The sequence below is a fragment of the Anguilla anguilla genome, chromosome 6, assembly GCF_013347855.1.
Source record: "Anguilla anguilla isolate fAngAng1 chromosome 6, fAngAng1.pri, whole genome shotgun sequence".
NCBI lineage: Eukaryota > Metazoa > Chordata > Actinopteri > Anguilliformes > Anguillidae > Anguilla > Anguilla anguilla.
This window is the reverse complement of record NC_049206.1, coordinates 53,487,937-53,503,609: the sequence shown is the minus strand read 5'-3', so window position 1 is coordinate 53,503,609 and position 15,673 is coordinate 53,487,937. Positions and strand designations below refer to the sequence as shown.

Genomic DNA, 15,673 nt, shown 5'->3' with positions numbered 1-15,673 from the left:
TTACCTCATATCGACAGTGTGGTGATTAGTCTCTCTGGCAGAATGCCATGTCAGGCCACAGACAGCAGCTCAAAACCGGAAGCTGCCATGTTTGGATGACACACGGCCACGATCGGGCCACCCGGGAATTCAAATATAAAATTCTGTGTGTGATGGATTAAATATTAAATGTCCATCAGAAGATGCCTCCGGCAGTTGTACCATAACGGATCACGCATTCTATTTTCTTTGCTCACCGATTGCCTTTTTTTATTTTTATTTTTGCAGATTCAAGTTTTTTGTGCAGGCATATGAATATAATATCTAGACTGGTTTAGAATGGTATTTCGTCCTTCAGTTAGATTCAGTGTTAAAATGTCCATGCTGTTGTTAAATAACCTTAGTGGATTATTTGAACAGCTAGACATTTAGCGGTACCCATCATGAAAATTATTTAGAGTAATAAGGATCTTTCTTTTAAAAGAGATACCTGCATTTTTAATTCTTAAATGGCACACAACAATGTGGAGAACGTAATCCACACAGATTTCAACAAGCGCAATACACAAGGGGAAACCTAAAAAAAGTATACAATACCATTTCAATGAAAGACAATATAGGCACTTTGATCAAATGTTTTACTGTGGTTTCCAGATTGCACAACACTTAATAGTTAACACCTGGCAGTCAACCTCAAAGTAAATAGCAACCATTGTATTATACAAAGAGCCTAAGAGGTTCTAGCTCTTAAAAGTGATACCATTGAAATGCTATAAGCTGTAAGTATATTACAGGCTACATACAGTCCTATATTTTGATATTGAAAATGAATGTATTTGTTTGTTTTTATTCCACAGTAAAGGAGAGGAACATGTTAGAAGACATCACTGCAGACATGAAAAGGTAACTCCACATCGGGTAATATTTTTCTTCTTAATACAAGCAGCGCTCTTGCCTATATTGTTAAAAAAATATATACCATGGGAGCCGTTTTCAAATATTTTTACAAAATCAAATTACCTCTTGGAACCAGTGCAGTCTTTCCACAGCTGAAAATGACCTTGCCTTAGCAATACCCCACAATTAATGGGAAACACAATCTCCTACGACACCCGCGTATAATGAAAATAATCAAACGTCTGCACTTTTAAAGTGTGTGCGCGCTGCGGAAACAAAGAGATATTCAGCAGCAGACTCTTGAAAACTGTGACATTCATGAGGAGATTAGAATTGGCTTATTTACTGAGCGCTGCAGTTGAAAAGGTTTTTTTTAATTTTTATAAATGCAGTCCTATCCTGACGTTTTAGCTTTCCAAATTTAAACCACTGTCAATTTCCAGCTTGCTTCAATAATCCTTCTATCAGTTAAAATGGTAATTATCCACTTGCCTGGTTTTAAGTTCAGTTCCATTTTCAATTAAGATGTAAAGCAAGCCACAAGAAAGTGAAACTGTTCCCAATACAGGCATGTGGAACTACAGATCGTACACAGGTAAAACATGGCTGAATATAACATTGTTTTAAATAGAAAAAACTGACTATGCTGTATGAGTAAAACCTAATATTGCATTAACAATTATGTATACATGGCTCCACTTACTTCAGTCATTATACGCTATTTAAAGATATCATTAGTACTATTCCAGGTGACACAGACAGCACTGCTGGGCATAAATGCATAAATGTAGAAAACTTTTTAAATATGCAATTTAAGCACAAGAAGGTCTAGGTGCAAGAACAACAAATAGTAGCCAATCAAATTCGCAATCAAAGTAATCCAAGCCAATCACAGCAAGGCTTACTGAAGAGCACTACAAAGCCACTGTGGCGATGAAAGAAGCGATTGGCCCGTAGTTTGAGAGGAGCCTGCAGTGCCGGTTGGCAGCGAAACCAGGCTAAAGCAGTCAATCAGTAATAAATCTAATGAATGTAATTAATGCAATGCATCATGTGTCTGGAGAGGATGGGAATGCCTCAGACTGCTTAGTGTCCTTAACAAGGGAAATGAGAACAAGGTGATTAGTCATGAAGGACATATGATAAAAAAACCTCATATTTCAGATATGCATTGTAATATCCTAATTAAAAGCACTTCTATCGCAGCAACTGCAACAATCCGTCGCCATTTTGGGTGGGTTGTTATTATTTTTTACGGACTCACCGTTTCCAGCTGATCCATCAGCTTCACCAGAAACTTCCGGCACTCCGGTGATTTACTGTCCAGCTTCATGCCGGTCTGCATAGCGTAGAGCCGACCTGAAACAGAGCGAGCAGAGCCTTCAGTACTCCGGCCTACGTCCGAGAGCAGGCTTTACGCTGCAGATGGACGAAACGCAGGGTTCAGCCAAAGGCCTTAGCTGCAAACGAGGGAGCCCAACCTGGAGTTTTCAGCAGGTTAGCAGACGGCTCAGTAAGCAGCAGTGGCTCAGACCAAGGATTGAGTGGATGTTACACCGTCACCGATGAGCCAACGAGCCACACTTTTCAGTACATTAACAACAGTTTTAATGGCTTTACCATAATACAAATAATTATATACACCACTGGGGAACTCATGCGGTCAGACCATTGAACAAATCAGTGAGCCAGTGCAATGCATTGTGGGGAAAGCATTAGATTTTTTTCAGTTTCCCATTACAACACAATGTCTTGCATAAAAGCAGCACATCAGGAGGAAGTGGCAAGAATGACAAACGAGTGAGCAAGCTCATTAGCCCGATGCTGTAATTAAACAGTGTAGCTAGGCTGCATGGTAAGAATGAAACAGGGCAGCTGTGGTTTCCTAGCTGGCCACACCAATGTCTTTTCGGTACAAATTTATTCCACGGTCAGGTTTTACGGGCTACCTTATAGAAACTCCAGATGTCTGAGCTATACAATTAGCCTACGTGTTAGCCTAAATGATGAGAATTATAGAAATTTCAGCAGAAATTATATAACCCAAAAGCATAATATTAATAGTTTGGTTGTGTGTGTGTGAGATAACTTTAGAACAAGAACAAGTGAAAGGCGGCGTCCGTGTAGTTTTTTGCACATCCTCCTGAAATTGAGTAAGATGTAGGCTACATGTTCTCACATTTAAAAACAGGAAAGCAGAAGGTAGTAAAGAGGAAACAGAAAATAACGCATCATATCCTGGCAGTATGAGGCTGTATGAATCGAAAATCTGTGCATATATATTAGGTCAGAAGTCAGAGAAGGTAATGATTGGACAGACTCAGTGTCTGGGGGCATTACAGTCACTTCTGTGAGAAACCCGGGGGCATGGGGCATGCCCTGCCTACCCGCACCCTGCCACACACAGCATACCTACCGTCCCGATAACCTTTAGCACCTGTGCATATTAAATGGCTCAGCTGCTGATTTCCGCCATGTTATCAGGTTGTCAATCAGTCTACTCGGTTGGGTAGTCCCTGATGATCACAGAGCTCGTGACGGTAGCCCGTCATCGCTAACGGCGGGGAGCGGTTGAGCTAACGTAGCAATTCATCGCTAGCTGGTGAATCATCGCGGTGGAGCCGCCGCAGAGCTCTCCTCAATCAGAGCCGGCTCACAAATTAGCCCGCGAAGCTACGTTCTTCGTTCCGATTCTTTGATTTTGCTGCTTGCTCTTCCCATCCCATCTGGAGCGCAGGCCCATGCGATGTCAGTGGAAAAATACGTTTGCGCAGAACATTAAGACCGCCGCGCGGATCTCAATGGCGGGATTGTTTCGGCCATCCCGGCCCCGGCGCACTGCGGCAGCCCGGGGCAGATTGACCCACATGTCAGACTCCTTGCATCACTTTATAGGAAATGTGAGGTCATGCGTCGCCGTGCAAGATCACCGCTGCATTGTCAATGCGCTGATTAACCGTTACGGCGACTGGCAGGAGGGCCGCCATCATCATCATCATCATCATCATTATCATCAACAGAAAATAAAAATAACTGAAAGACGGTGCAGCCCTTGGACTGTGAGGGTAGAGAAATATCTGTCCCAACGGACATGAATATGTTAACTTATCCTGAAGAGCAGGCAGATCAGCTTGACTGGAGCCATCACTTTGGGCTAAACTGGGCCTCATATACAATCTTAGGCAAGGTTTACATAGCTCATATGCATAGCTCAATAAAATAAAAAAATCTGAAACAGGACAGTGTAAGTGTGTCCCTTTTAAACACATGTGCCCTGTCCACGTCTTGCTTGCTGCCAAAACCTGACATCCTATGATTTTAAATCACTTTCCCTTAGACCACTATTGTTCTTCTTTGCAGTTCAGAAGTTTGAAATGCGCACACACCCCAACATCTGGGGAAGGAAAACCCACAACACTGAGCATTCTCCAAGAGTCTTAACAGGGATTCCAACAATTCCAGCCTAACGGCTGTTTCTACTGCACATTATAACAGAACAAAAAACCTGAGTTCCTTTAAAACCAGCGCAAATCTCTTCAGTTCACATACAACCTCAACCAAATTAAGACTTCAACCACGAGAGAGCATGTTAATTAGCCTATAAACAGAAAATTCGAGCAGGACTGCAAGACTCTGCAAGGGTCTATTTTTTTCCCCTCACGAAATCCATAAAGGCGGAATTTGAATCAGAATCCTGGTTACCAAGCTACCCTGGAGCACACGGTAAAGTGGAAGGCCGCAGATCAAATGCTCGAGCAGTAATTCAAAATCATAACGCAAACAATGCAGTGAGAGAGCAGAGGGGGGGAGGAGTCAGCAGATCAGCACTTTCACGAATGCCCTCGTATGAAGCAGCCGACGGTGCCATTTTACCTCCCTCGCTTTGCCAATTTCAAGTCACGCAAAAGTGATGGATGGTGTCCCAGAGGAAATTAAAGTACAGGTCCTGACTCCTGAGAATAGCGTCCAAGTCTTGGGGATCATCTTGCCAAGCAATCAGAAGGTTATCTTGCCTCCTCGCGACGCGGACGCTCTCCGGCTACAAGCATGAGATAAATAACACGCCCAGCAAAGCCGTGGACGGCAGGGGCTTACCAAGCGATTCGCTAAAACGAGGCGAAATGTTCTGATGTACTGCCAAATTAAATAAAGTACACGTACACAAGACTGTTCACGTTCTGGTACATGTTGGTTATTTTTGACGAAAGGTCCAACATCAGTTTGTCAAACAAGTCAAAGAGAGGAAGCTTTTTTAAATTTTTTATACACAGAGTAGCCTCATTACTTCATAACAGTGTGGCCGCAAACATGAACTCGACTCGCAATTAGCCAACCGTGTAGGCTAGTGCTATTCATTTATATGAGAACAAAACATTAAGAGGAGCAAAATAGTCCTCTATTTCCATTAAGCGTTTCTTTATGAGGCTGTAATTACTGTACATATCAGCGAGCATTGGCCTATATCAGTATCACTTGAATTTCATTATATTAAACCATTTTCTAGGGGGAAAAAAAAGTATCTTTTTCATAAATGCTCTAATTGAACAGATGGTGGCAAGTAGGCCTGTGTTATTGTAGAAAGTTGAGTTCTACATCGGCTTCATTTCATGATCATTATAAAGCCTAGTGAAGTGGCAATTACAACTTCCTGTAGGGAGAGTAGAATAACAATATACCCAGCTGGGACTGCTTGAATATGGCAAACATGCTACATGGGTTAAAGCTAATAAAGCAGTCTGTATGTCTACTTTATCTGTGAACTGCATGTGCATGGGCATGGACAGGGCAATATTTAGTTTTTACAGACTAAATTTACAAAATAGAACTCTGATGATCCGAAAGGTTTTTACCCACAATATCATATGGACCACAGAATCTCAGACCAGTGCCTAAATTCTGAATCATGAACACCATACTAGGCCGGTAGACTGGTAAACTCATAATGCTTACAAATCTTCGACACATTTATACAACTACTCTATTAAAACTACAACTACTATTTAAATGACTACTGTTTACAAACAGTTACTACTGCCACTGGATGTAGCCTACATTGCGTAAGTGTTCAGACTGTCCCATTTGGGACACCGTAACCACAACTTTTCAGTGTGAGACCAAAGTGACCAAACGCTACTGATTTAGCCTATACATTAACAAGGACAGGCTTTAGGGTTACGGATGAAATGATGTGGAGGCCCTGTTACGCGCTTATCTCCACCTCTGCCGAGATAAGACCCAACGAAATTCAAATCACAACCGAAAACATCGGCGAGGAAGGGCGAGGCGTAAGGTCACGGGTAAATGAGGCGAGCTCGGGGCGACGCGTGCGTGCGCGCGGGTCGGGTTCTCCTGGTTTCTTCGGTGTACAGCACGTCCCATTACTTTTTATCGCACGACCGCAGAACGTTCCGTCTACGAGGAAGCCATGGGATGATTCACATAAAGCAAGTAAACCTGTTGAATTGAATATGGCCGAATGACCACAAGCTTGAGTACAACTATGATTCTGAGAAAACCTGAACAGTACCTGATAATGTGCACTTATTATTCTGAAGAGGTCAGGTAGGGCTTGGGGTTCTTAGCAGGTTTTTGTTTTGTTTGTTTTTTGCTGAAATGACAGTCGGCTAAGCTTAAGCTCAATGTTAATAAAAATGCTTATTAAATGTGGACTGTTGCCACATGGAAACAGCAAACCCTCTCTGTAATAACCTCAGAATGCTGGATCACATCTCCCCTTGTACAAAGAGGTCAGAGATGACCGTTGAGATGACAGCTGATCGGTGCTGGAGAGAACAGAATGCTGCACTTTCATATGGCTATACCTGCTAGTTGTTCTGCCCATATTTTGTACTGTGCGGTAAAACTAGCATGTTACACTCTCACGGTTTGTTTGCACCAAAATATTCCAGGATGTCCGCTTCACTTCGGCTTCTGGACGAGCTAGTTTTGCTCACGTAACTTTGTCTGCGTCAGATCAGTTCATTTCGCCTGATGTGACCCTCTCGAATTCAAGAGGGGTAACATCCACATTTCTTAGTGCGTATGAAACAACAGTTTCAGCACAGGCTATAAATTTTCATAGGATTAAGAATTTGTATGGAAATTAATTAAATACTTGTCACTCATTTGCATAACCCAATTTTTAGATGTAAAACGAGGGCCCGAATAATGGGATATTCGTGTACAAGTCAGAACAAAATTAAACACTTGTACAGTCTGTCCTGGGAGGTAAAACACTGAGTTAAAAAATGCAGTAAATAATAAAACCAAGGTCATGCAACTGTTCTTTTGAAAACAAAGTTTGCAAAAAACAAAACTAAAAACATCTAGGCCTACACGGAGGATGAAACCCGCTAGTAAATCGACGTCCAGTTATGTCTACCGAGCCCACATTTCCTTGAGCTAAATCACCGCCACAGCCATGGGATTGCACTTCTGAGAGTGGACATCCACCACAGCAGAACATAACATTCACAATGTCTCTCTTTGTAATACTATGACGCCCATGCAGCACGACCTCCAATTCCCCCCCCCCACCACCACCCCACCCCCAATCCCCAACCCCCCCCCCCCATCTAAAACAATACAGTACTGAGGCCCTTCAGAACAAGGGCATGAAAATAAAAACCATAATCTGCCGCACTTTCGGAAAAATCCTTCTGGCTACGGGCAAGAAGTTCTGTCTTTCTGTGTGAGGGCGGGGTATATTAAAAAGCACCGCCGTGAAATTTTTTACGGTGCGAAATCAATCTGTCACCTCGGTAACCGAGTAACGAGAAAACACTACCCAATGTTTACAGTGTCCTACACCTTAATCTCCATCGTTCAAGGAACAGAGGTGTTTTTTTTTCCTGTATTACACAAAGCTTGTCAAAAAAGAAGCAGGAAATCGTTATCCTTTCAATGTCTCTTAACTTTAGCCTCATGTTTCACTTGATTACAGAAAAAGTTAAAAAAACTGTAACGTGCGACCGTCGTTTTGGGAAAAACTCCGCAACGATAAGAGAAGCACGCGCTTGACCTGGCGCGGTGTCCCAGGCCGCGAGCCGCGTACTGGGAGGAAAGAGAAGAGCGCGGGGTCGTCCGTGCCGGGACGTGACCGAGTGTTTTCACCGACATCTGCAGTAGGAACAGAATTGCGTATTCAGGAATGCCAGCCCGCGCACTCGGCCCTTCCTCGCTACAAGGATGTTATTATGTAGCTGCAGTTGAATTTTGAAGACTGGAAGGGGTCCAGGGACCCGAGAGGGAAAACAATGTCAAAGAGGGCCCTTTTCCATAGGTTTACAGCGCTGGGGCCCGGCTGCCCGCGCCTTGTTTACGAAATGGGACGCGAGCCTGTGAGGCTTCAGGCAGAAGGGAAAAGTCTTTTCTTTCTCCTGCAGCTCCTGCACTGTTCCACATGTTCCATTTTCACCGAAAGGGAAAGAGTAGTGCACGGCTAATAGAGAATGTTATGGAAACAAGACCAGGTCAAAACCTAGTATATGGCTGGACCTGACACACGTGATCCGGCCGACCAATGGTGTGTGTGTGTGGGTGGGTGGGTGGGTGGGTGGCTGTCTGTCTGTCTGTCTGTCTGTCTGTCACTCAGTCACTCAGTCACTCACATTCGCGTCTGTAGGGCTGGCCCCGCTGCTGCAGTCCAGCCAAAAAGAAAAGCAAAGATTTCAATACGGTATTAAAAAGGTTTTAATTTAATGCTGCCATCATGTCATCAAACTGCAAGAAGTCCAACTCGACATCTGAAATACTGATATGGAAACGCGTATGACTGACTGCTGATGAACACGACCGAGACACAGGATCTAGAAAAGTGACACGTACCAATTCCTTTTTAATGAACGCACTCCCGTTCATTGCGTGTACAGGAGTGTTCGTTGAAAGGTAATCTGTCAAAAGGCGCCTTTACGGGGGGGGGGGGAGCCGTAGTCACAGCGCATCTGCGGGAATAGGGGGGCCGGGGAGTGACGGAGGGGAAGGGAAAATACATGACAATTATGCTAATGCGGTTTGAGCTGGGCCACTGGGGCTTTGTCTCCAAAGACAAAAAAGTTAATCACTTTAAGTGACTGGTAAAAAGCTAATATAGCTCCGCAGAAGCTGACTTTCTGACTACTGCCAAAATCCCAACCTAATGCTCCAGTCTATCCTCAACTCCATTCTTTAACTGTTCTTAAAAAGTGACTGGATAGACCAAAGTCTAAAATGTATACGTGTGAAACATCTAAAGCTGACTGAATTTGAAATTTGTATCAGTATCCTTGGTACAGAAAATGATATGAAAAGATGCGTACCAAGTGCTCTTCCTTTAAATCAGGAAATTCTTGCATCCTACAATCATCAAATACACTTTTTCAAAATAAGCACTTTATCCAAGGGCATTAGTTTTGCAGTCTGAACCAGTTATTCAGTGATGCAGGGTGGAGTTGTGAAAGAAATCTGTCCCAGAGCAGCTTATTCAGGCCCTTGACAGCGTTTCCAGTGAAAGACTGAGTTGAGTCATTCAAATAAATGTCAATGCTGACCTCCAGTGGCACGTTGAGTTTTTAATCTACTTCACACCATCGTGGAAGACTGAAATTCTCAGGGTGTATCTGTGTCCTGTGAAAAGCCTTGAGCATACGACACGGTGATACAATCAAAATGTCAATTTACAAGCCAAAGCTGACAGTGCTCATTCAAAACGACTCTTATTATGAATCACACTTTTTATTCACACACCGTCAGTAGGTCTACACCCTGTCCCTGCCCGCTAATGGTGTGTAATTAAACTGCTGAAATTATCCTAAAGGAGATCTATTTCACATCAGTAAAAATGTCACACCCACGATATCAGCTACTGCACCTACCTGAAGGATAGCTGATCCATGTACCAAAACCCTTCCAATGAGTCTGTTATGACATCACCATATGTAATCTACACAGCCTACCTGTAACCCAGTGATGCTCGTCTCCCGCATGTGACTGAGCAAAAATATCCATCTTAGTCCATTTCATCCTCACACTATTTATCATGAAGATGGTGACAGCACTACAGCCTCATGACACTACTGACATAAGAGGCTTGGATTGCCTCCTGGAACCCCCTCAGGTGTCCTCTCTTTCTTGTTAAAGAGTTTTCCTGATTGCTATGCATGGGGGGAGCCCACATGCCTGTGGGGGGGGGGACTGCACTTTCTGCAGATGATACCCAAATTTAATAGCCTAAATGCCCAGAGAGAAGGCTTGTTGAAGTACTGGTTTGTTGGATTATGGCACGATATTTCCAAAAAATCTTTTTTACGTTTGGAGAGGTTGACAGCAAAGTTTCACTAATCAACTTTTTGACACTGAGTAGTTGACTGGATCTTGCACTCATATTTAATTTTGTAATATTTACTTTTGGCATATTTTGCACTGTATGCGAACTGAACATTTGTTGGGTTTATGTTATTTATACGACTAAAAAATAATTGAAGAATTTCCTAAAAAAAGTAATTGTATGATGAAAGCTGGATAGCTTCTCCTTTAAGAGCTACACTGTTGGTTCCCTTCCTTCTGTGCATGTGCAGACTAGTGCATTGTACTTAGCTTGTGTGTCTTGTCAAAATTTAAATGATTGAAGTATCTTTGTTCACAAAGTGGTAAGCTGCACTTTGCTCACGATGGTGTAGAACATTGTTGCACTTAGCGGACAGAAGCCTCTCGATCTGGAAGCTCAAAGGCTTCACCTATACTTCGTTACTATCTGGACCTTCATCTTGGTGTCAAGACAATATCATTACTTTGTGCCATCATTGCTTTTGCGTATAATTTCTCCAAGCGCAAACACTTTCCTGGCCACAAACTAATCCACACATGGCCTACACCGTATCCTAACGGCATGCCATGACAAGACATAACTCGTGTCAATTCTCACTTCACCCTGACCAGAAACCAATCTCCCTTCAGTCCAGTTTGGACTACATCGGTCAGAATCGGAAAACCAGTATTGAAAAATCTCATTGGTCAGAAATATTTTGTGCATTTGTTTGAAACTATTATGTGTGAAGATTAGTGCTGGGACAGTCAAAATGGTATTTGACAGCTTGTTAGCTTGTTGGACTGAGGGCAAAGTAATAACACCTTTTCTGAGGAAACACCTTGGACAGTGGCATTACACATTCATTTATTAAGGACTAAAAAACATGGCAAACAGCATGTTATGTCTCTGGCTGTGCATGTTTCCTCATTGTACCCGTGTACAATAAATCACAATTCCTTTCACATCATGTCAGCAGCAATCTCTTCTGGTGACCCCCTGAGAAATTAAGTAGAAATAATACCCAGCTGAGGAGCCTATTGTGAGTATTATTTTCTTGCCGCCAACAAAAAAGGGATTAAATGCATTGCATACCGTGATAAGCTGACAGGAGCGTATGTGAGGGCAATACTAAACGCACATGCCTAACTACCTGGGTCGTGGGCTCTGTAATGCCACCACACTCCTACGAATAAAATTCTTCTTTAAATCTTTTAAAGGGCAACATAATATTAAATAACTGAAAAAAAACACAAATGTATAAAGAGGAAACTAGTTCTCTTAAAAACGAAAGAAAAAGAACAGGAGAGGAGGGCCGGGGAGTAGTCCTCAGGGAAGGCCCAGTTCAGCGACCCAAGTCCCAAGGTCATAAGGCCTGAGTGAAGAGACACCTGGGAACACAGAAGGGATGGAAACTCCTACTGGGCGTTTCAGGTACCCACCAATTCTAGTAGAAACACTTGCAAGATCGGTTTCCATCCGTCTCCATGTAGTTCAGTCAGACATAGTCTTCACTCTGAGGAAGGTGTTGTCTACCTGAGAATACGAGTCTGTATCCTTGGGAAAAAAGAACCCTCAGAAGTTCCTCTGGGGCTTCCACATGTGAGCCCTGCACACCAATGTCTCATAGCGCAGTAGCTGTGGAAATGGTGGAAGTGTCTGCTCTCCTCACTCAAAATCCTCAAGCTTCAGAGAACGTACTGACACGGACTGCCTTCAGGGGTTTCCTGCCAATGATCTCAGATGGTCACGATTGAAAAAATGGCATGTCAGGAAGGCAGGCAGAAACTGAAATGACTTCTGCCAACATCCAAACAACATGGAAGAATGAAATAATGAGAAGGGAAACCAAACAGGAGCTCCACATCCTAACTGAAAGCCAGGAGGTCAAACCCTGAAGGAAATTGCAGCCTGGAAAAGAACTGTAAGAAAGATCAGAGCCTCTGGCTGTGGTTCACGCAGAGATGGGAAGGAAGCAGAATTCTGTCAGTTAGGCAAGACGTTGGGACAGCCCTGATCAACAGAGATGGGGAAGACAGGAAGTGGGCAGAACAATGTCCCAAAGGAGAAAGGGGACCCAAAACACCCATGTATGGCCCGAGTTGAAAGACTCATAGGGGAGCTCCAGAATGTTCTCTGTGTTTTCACTACATCAACTGTCAAGCTCTTGGTTAGGTTGAATTGAACACAAGCTAGTCTAGCTCAGCTGGTAAAGGTGGAGTTTTCTTCACTTCAAATCAGCATAGGCAGTCATCTGCAGATAGCCTATATAGCAGTGTTTCACACAGGTTTTTCCAAGGGTTCTCAGGTTGATGGTGCAACTCAGTGTTGCAGCACACACTGACTCTTATTACTTTACTACAGCTGACTCGCACCTCAGCTGATTCACCAATGTTTGCGCTAGCATCTCCCTCACTCGTACTATGAAGCCAGTCATACATCACTTGGATGAGTTTGGGTAGCAAACAATACCGCAAGATATTCCCGCAATGCTCCGTGAACAACGAACAATGCCCGAAGACATTACATATTACAAGCTGACTTTAAAAGCCAAATTAATGAGTGCAACCTTTTAACACTGTAGATTCCCCAGCATACTCAGCCAATATTTACAAACGTTTGCTGCTCAACGGTAACTAAACATATGGGAATGGCTTTTATGAAATATTCATTGTTTATAGTAATATTCCATCAAGTAATAAATTATGGATGACACACTTCAGAACGTGTTCAAAATCAGAAGCGACATAGCTCAGGAGGTAAGAGCGGTTGTCTGGCAGTCGGAGGGTTGCCGGTTCAATCCCTGCCCTGGGCGTGTCGAAGTGTTCCTGAGCAAGACACCTAACCCCTAACTGCTCTGGTGATTGAGAGGCATCAATTGTAAAGCGCTTTGGATAAAAGCGCTATATAAATGCAGTCCATTTACCATTTAATGGTGACTATGGTGACTGGTGTGTACCAAGAGAAAAGGGAAAGGCTCTACTGGCAAAACAGGTTCTCCAGCATTCCTAAGTGATTCACTCAACACACTCTGCAGAACTATAGATATAGAAGTCAGACAAAGTGCAGTCTTTATGAGTCATCTATGACAAGGTAATTCACAGACAAGCTATACCTGAGACACTTCCCATCTCTTAAGGAGCCAAGCAAGATAAGAGTGACAGCATTTCCTTCCATTCACAACCTGCATCAGTCAAAATTGCAACCCAAGTACCTTATAATCATTCATAAGCACGTACAAAAACGTGCCCGACAAGCAATCATCTAGTTGGCAGGCTATTATAAATAGCTAGCTTGGAAGACAAAGCTGAATAAACACATTGGCAATCTGACTTAGAATCAAGAGAAACATGGTCCAAAGAAAGACTGGAAGGAATTTTTTTAAACTGTCAAAGCCACATCTCACAAAGTCTTCATTTTCAAAGTGACTGGTTCCCTCTATTCATTTTGAAGATGGTTCCGTTGATTGAAATATCACAAATTCACATTAACAAAATTTAGAGAAAGGTTGTTGTGTATTAGTGCATATTATCGGTCACACACAAACACAGAAACCGAATGAAGAAAATTAAGCCCTGTTTGTGATGCAACTGGCTGACATATTAGAAGATACAGGTATCCAGACAGAACGACCGAGAGGGAGAAGTAATATTAGGGCTACTGGAATGTTTCGGTTATGCCATTGGAATTTTATGGGTATCTATAGCTCTGTTAGCAAAGCCGCGTTGCTTTGTTTGGCCCTTTTCATGCGCACAAGTGGCCTGAGCAAGGTGATCCAGTGTTGACAAGTGGCGACTCAGTGCTGAATTAACGTTTTGCATGAGTGTGTGATCCATGTTTTCAGTCAGGTGCTATGCAATACAGACCGGCATTCCATATTCCCATGAAATCCTTGATTTGATCTGTGGCGATACCTTTTAAGACATCTAACACACACACGCGCAAACACACACACACACACACACACACACTCCTCAGACCGTGAGCGATACTTTACTTAGTAAGACAGCACAGAAGGAAGAAAAGAAAAATCGTAGTTCTAATAATAAGATGAGTACCTACATTCAATTTTCAAACGAATACGTGTTTTTATACCCTTACACTTGACTTCACTTCGTAACGCTTTTCAGAGCCACTTTATGCCAGTTAGCTCTGGTTGCATACACATTCGAGGAATGCATACAAGGTTCAAATTAGCGACTTCACATCTGTAAAAGTATCGATGTCTGCGTTTTACTTTTCAGACACGGAACTAAGACTATCTAGTCACTTTAAGTTTGTTACTTTAGTCTCGTTGTTAGTTGGCAATCGTTGCCTTATTTTGTACGTTACTCCCAGAAGTTATTTTTATAGCACTCACACAATTTCATCAATTGAAGTGTTGCCAACTCGAGCAACGTTATTTATGTAACGTTAAGATAGAATGTGAGCTCATGTCATGACTCAGGTCAATTTCAAAGATTAAACTTCGTAGTTTAGACTGCCGACTGCGAAACGTTATCAATCCAATCTAGCCAACTCATTAGCGGCCCTCTAAATAAATAATACTTTTTTCTGATCGAAGCTAGCTAGCTAGGTCGCAATTCAGTTAGTTAACCTGCTTTCGTATAATAATAGCACATCGATTTGATTGCAAACGTATAGCCAAAGTTAACCACCTAACTGCATTATGCGAAGTTTCAGTTAAGTTAAATCGTTTCTTCGACCCCGGCGCAATTAGGAACTCTGTTAGCTAGCTATGTGTTAAATAATTCAATTCAACGGCCAAACGAAATAGCTACCAAAGTCTTGGGCGATTTCCGAAGTGCTAGAGTATGGGCCATGGCAAGCTAACCAAGCAGTAAGCTTAGGCATTCAAAATGCAGACTCACAGTAATAAGCCACAACTGGGTCCCTTTTCTCGTGTTCCTGTGCCGTTCGTAGATGGTGCTGGATGGATTTTAACTGCGGTGGTAGAGCCATTTCTAACAAAGTTTGTGTTAAGATAGTAAAATGAAAACAATACACCTATTCTTAATCAAGCATACACAACTACCTGACAAAACAAACCACACTTTTTAGTCTTCCGCTTCCTGAATCGTTCCGCCCACACGTCTCACAAGTCGAGCGCCATCTATAGTTTAGGAGTGTTACGGTGAGTCGTTTACCCAAGACAGTAGACCCAGAGAGAATCTCTGTTGGCCCCTTCAAGCTAGTTAACGCTACCCACCTCGGAACTATTTAACCAGTTGTTACTTATATATAAGATTGTTTTCATTGACATGCACTGTTTGATGGTATGCAATTACTTGAGCTGTGAACTGGAAGCAAAATATGATGATCGTTTTCAGCTGGATTGTGGATGGCTAAAGATGTCTATTTATGTTGTGAACAAACCACCAACCAACATCATTTTCAGTGAGGTACATAGGGTGATGGCTAATACTATATTTATACCTAATATATTCTGCATATATTAAGAAATTACATGGTTATAATGTGATTTTGGGATTGTTTAATTCAACCCTAGACTCA

The 15,673-nt window shown here is 42.6% G+C and overlaps 1 protein-coding gene across 2 annotated transcripts in view; it reads right to left on the bottom strand.

Moving 5' to 3' along the window:
• Nucleotides 1-15,250, bottom strand: part of vta1 (vesicle (multivesicular body) trafficking 1) — a 37,401-nt gene extending 22,151 nt beyond the window's left edge. Inside the window, exons 1-2 of one of the 2 annotated variants that reach the window (XM_035423070.1) lie at nt 15,031-15,250; nt 2,141-2,235 (exon numbers count right to left, since the gene is read on the bottom strand). In XM_035423070.1, coding sequence (XP_035278961.1) covers nt 2,141-2,235; nt 15,031-15,121 — 186 coding nt within the window. In that variant the 5' untranslated portion in view covers nt 15,122-15,250. Of the gene's footprint in view, nt 1-2,140; nt 2,236-4,749; nt 4,914-15,030 lie in introns of those variants that run through there. The other variant, XM_035423072.1, reaches the window with a different exon arrangement.
• Between the last annotated feature and the right edge of the window lie 423 nt (nt 15,251-15,673).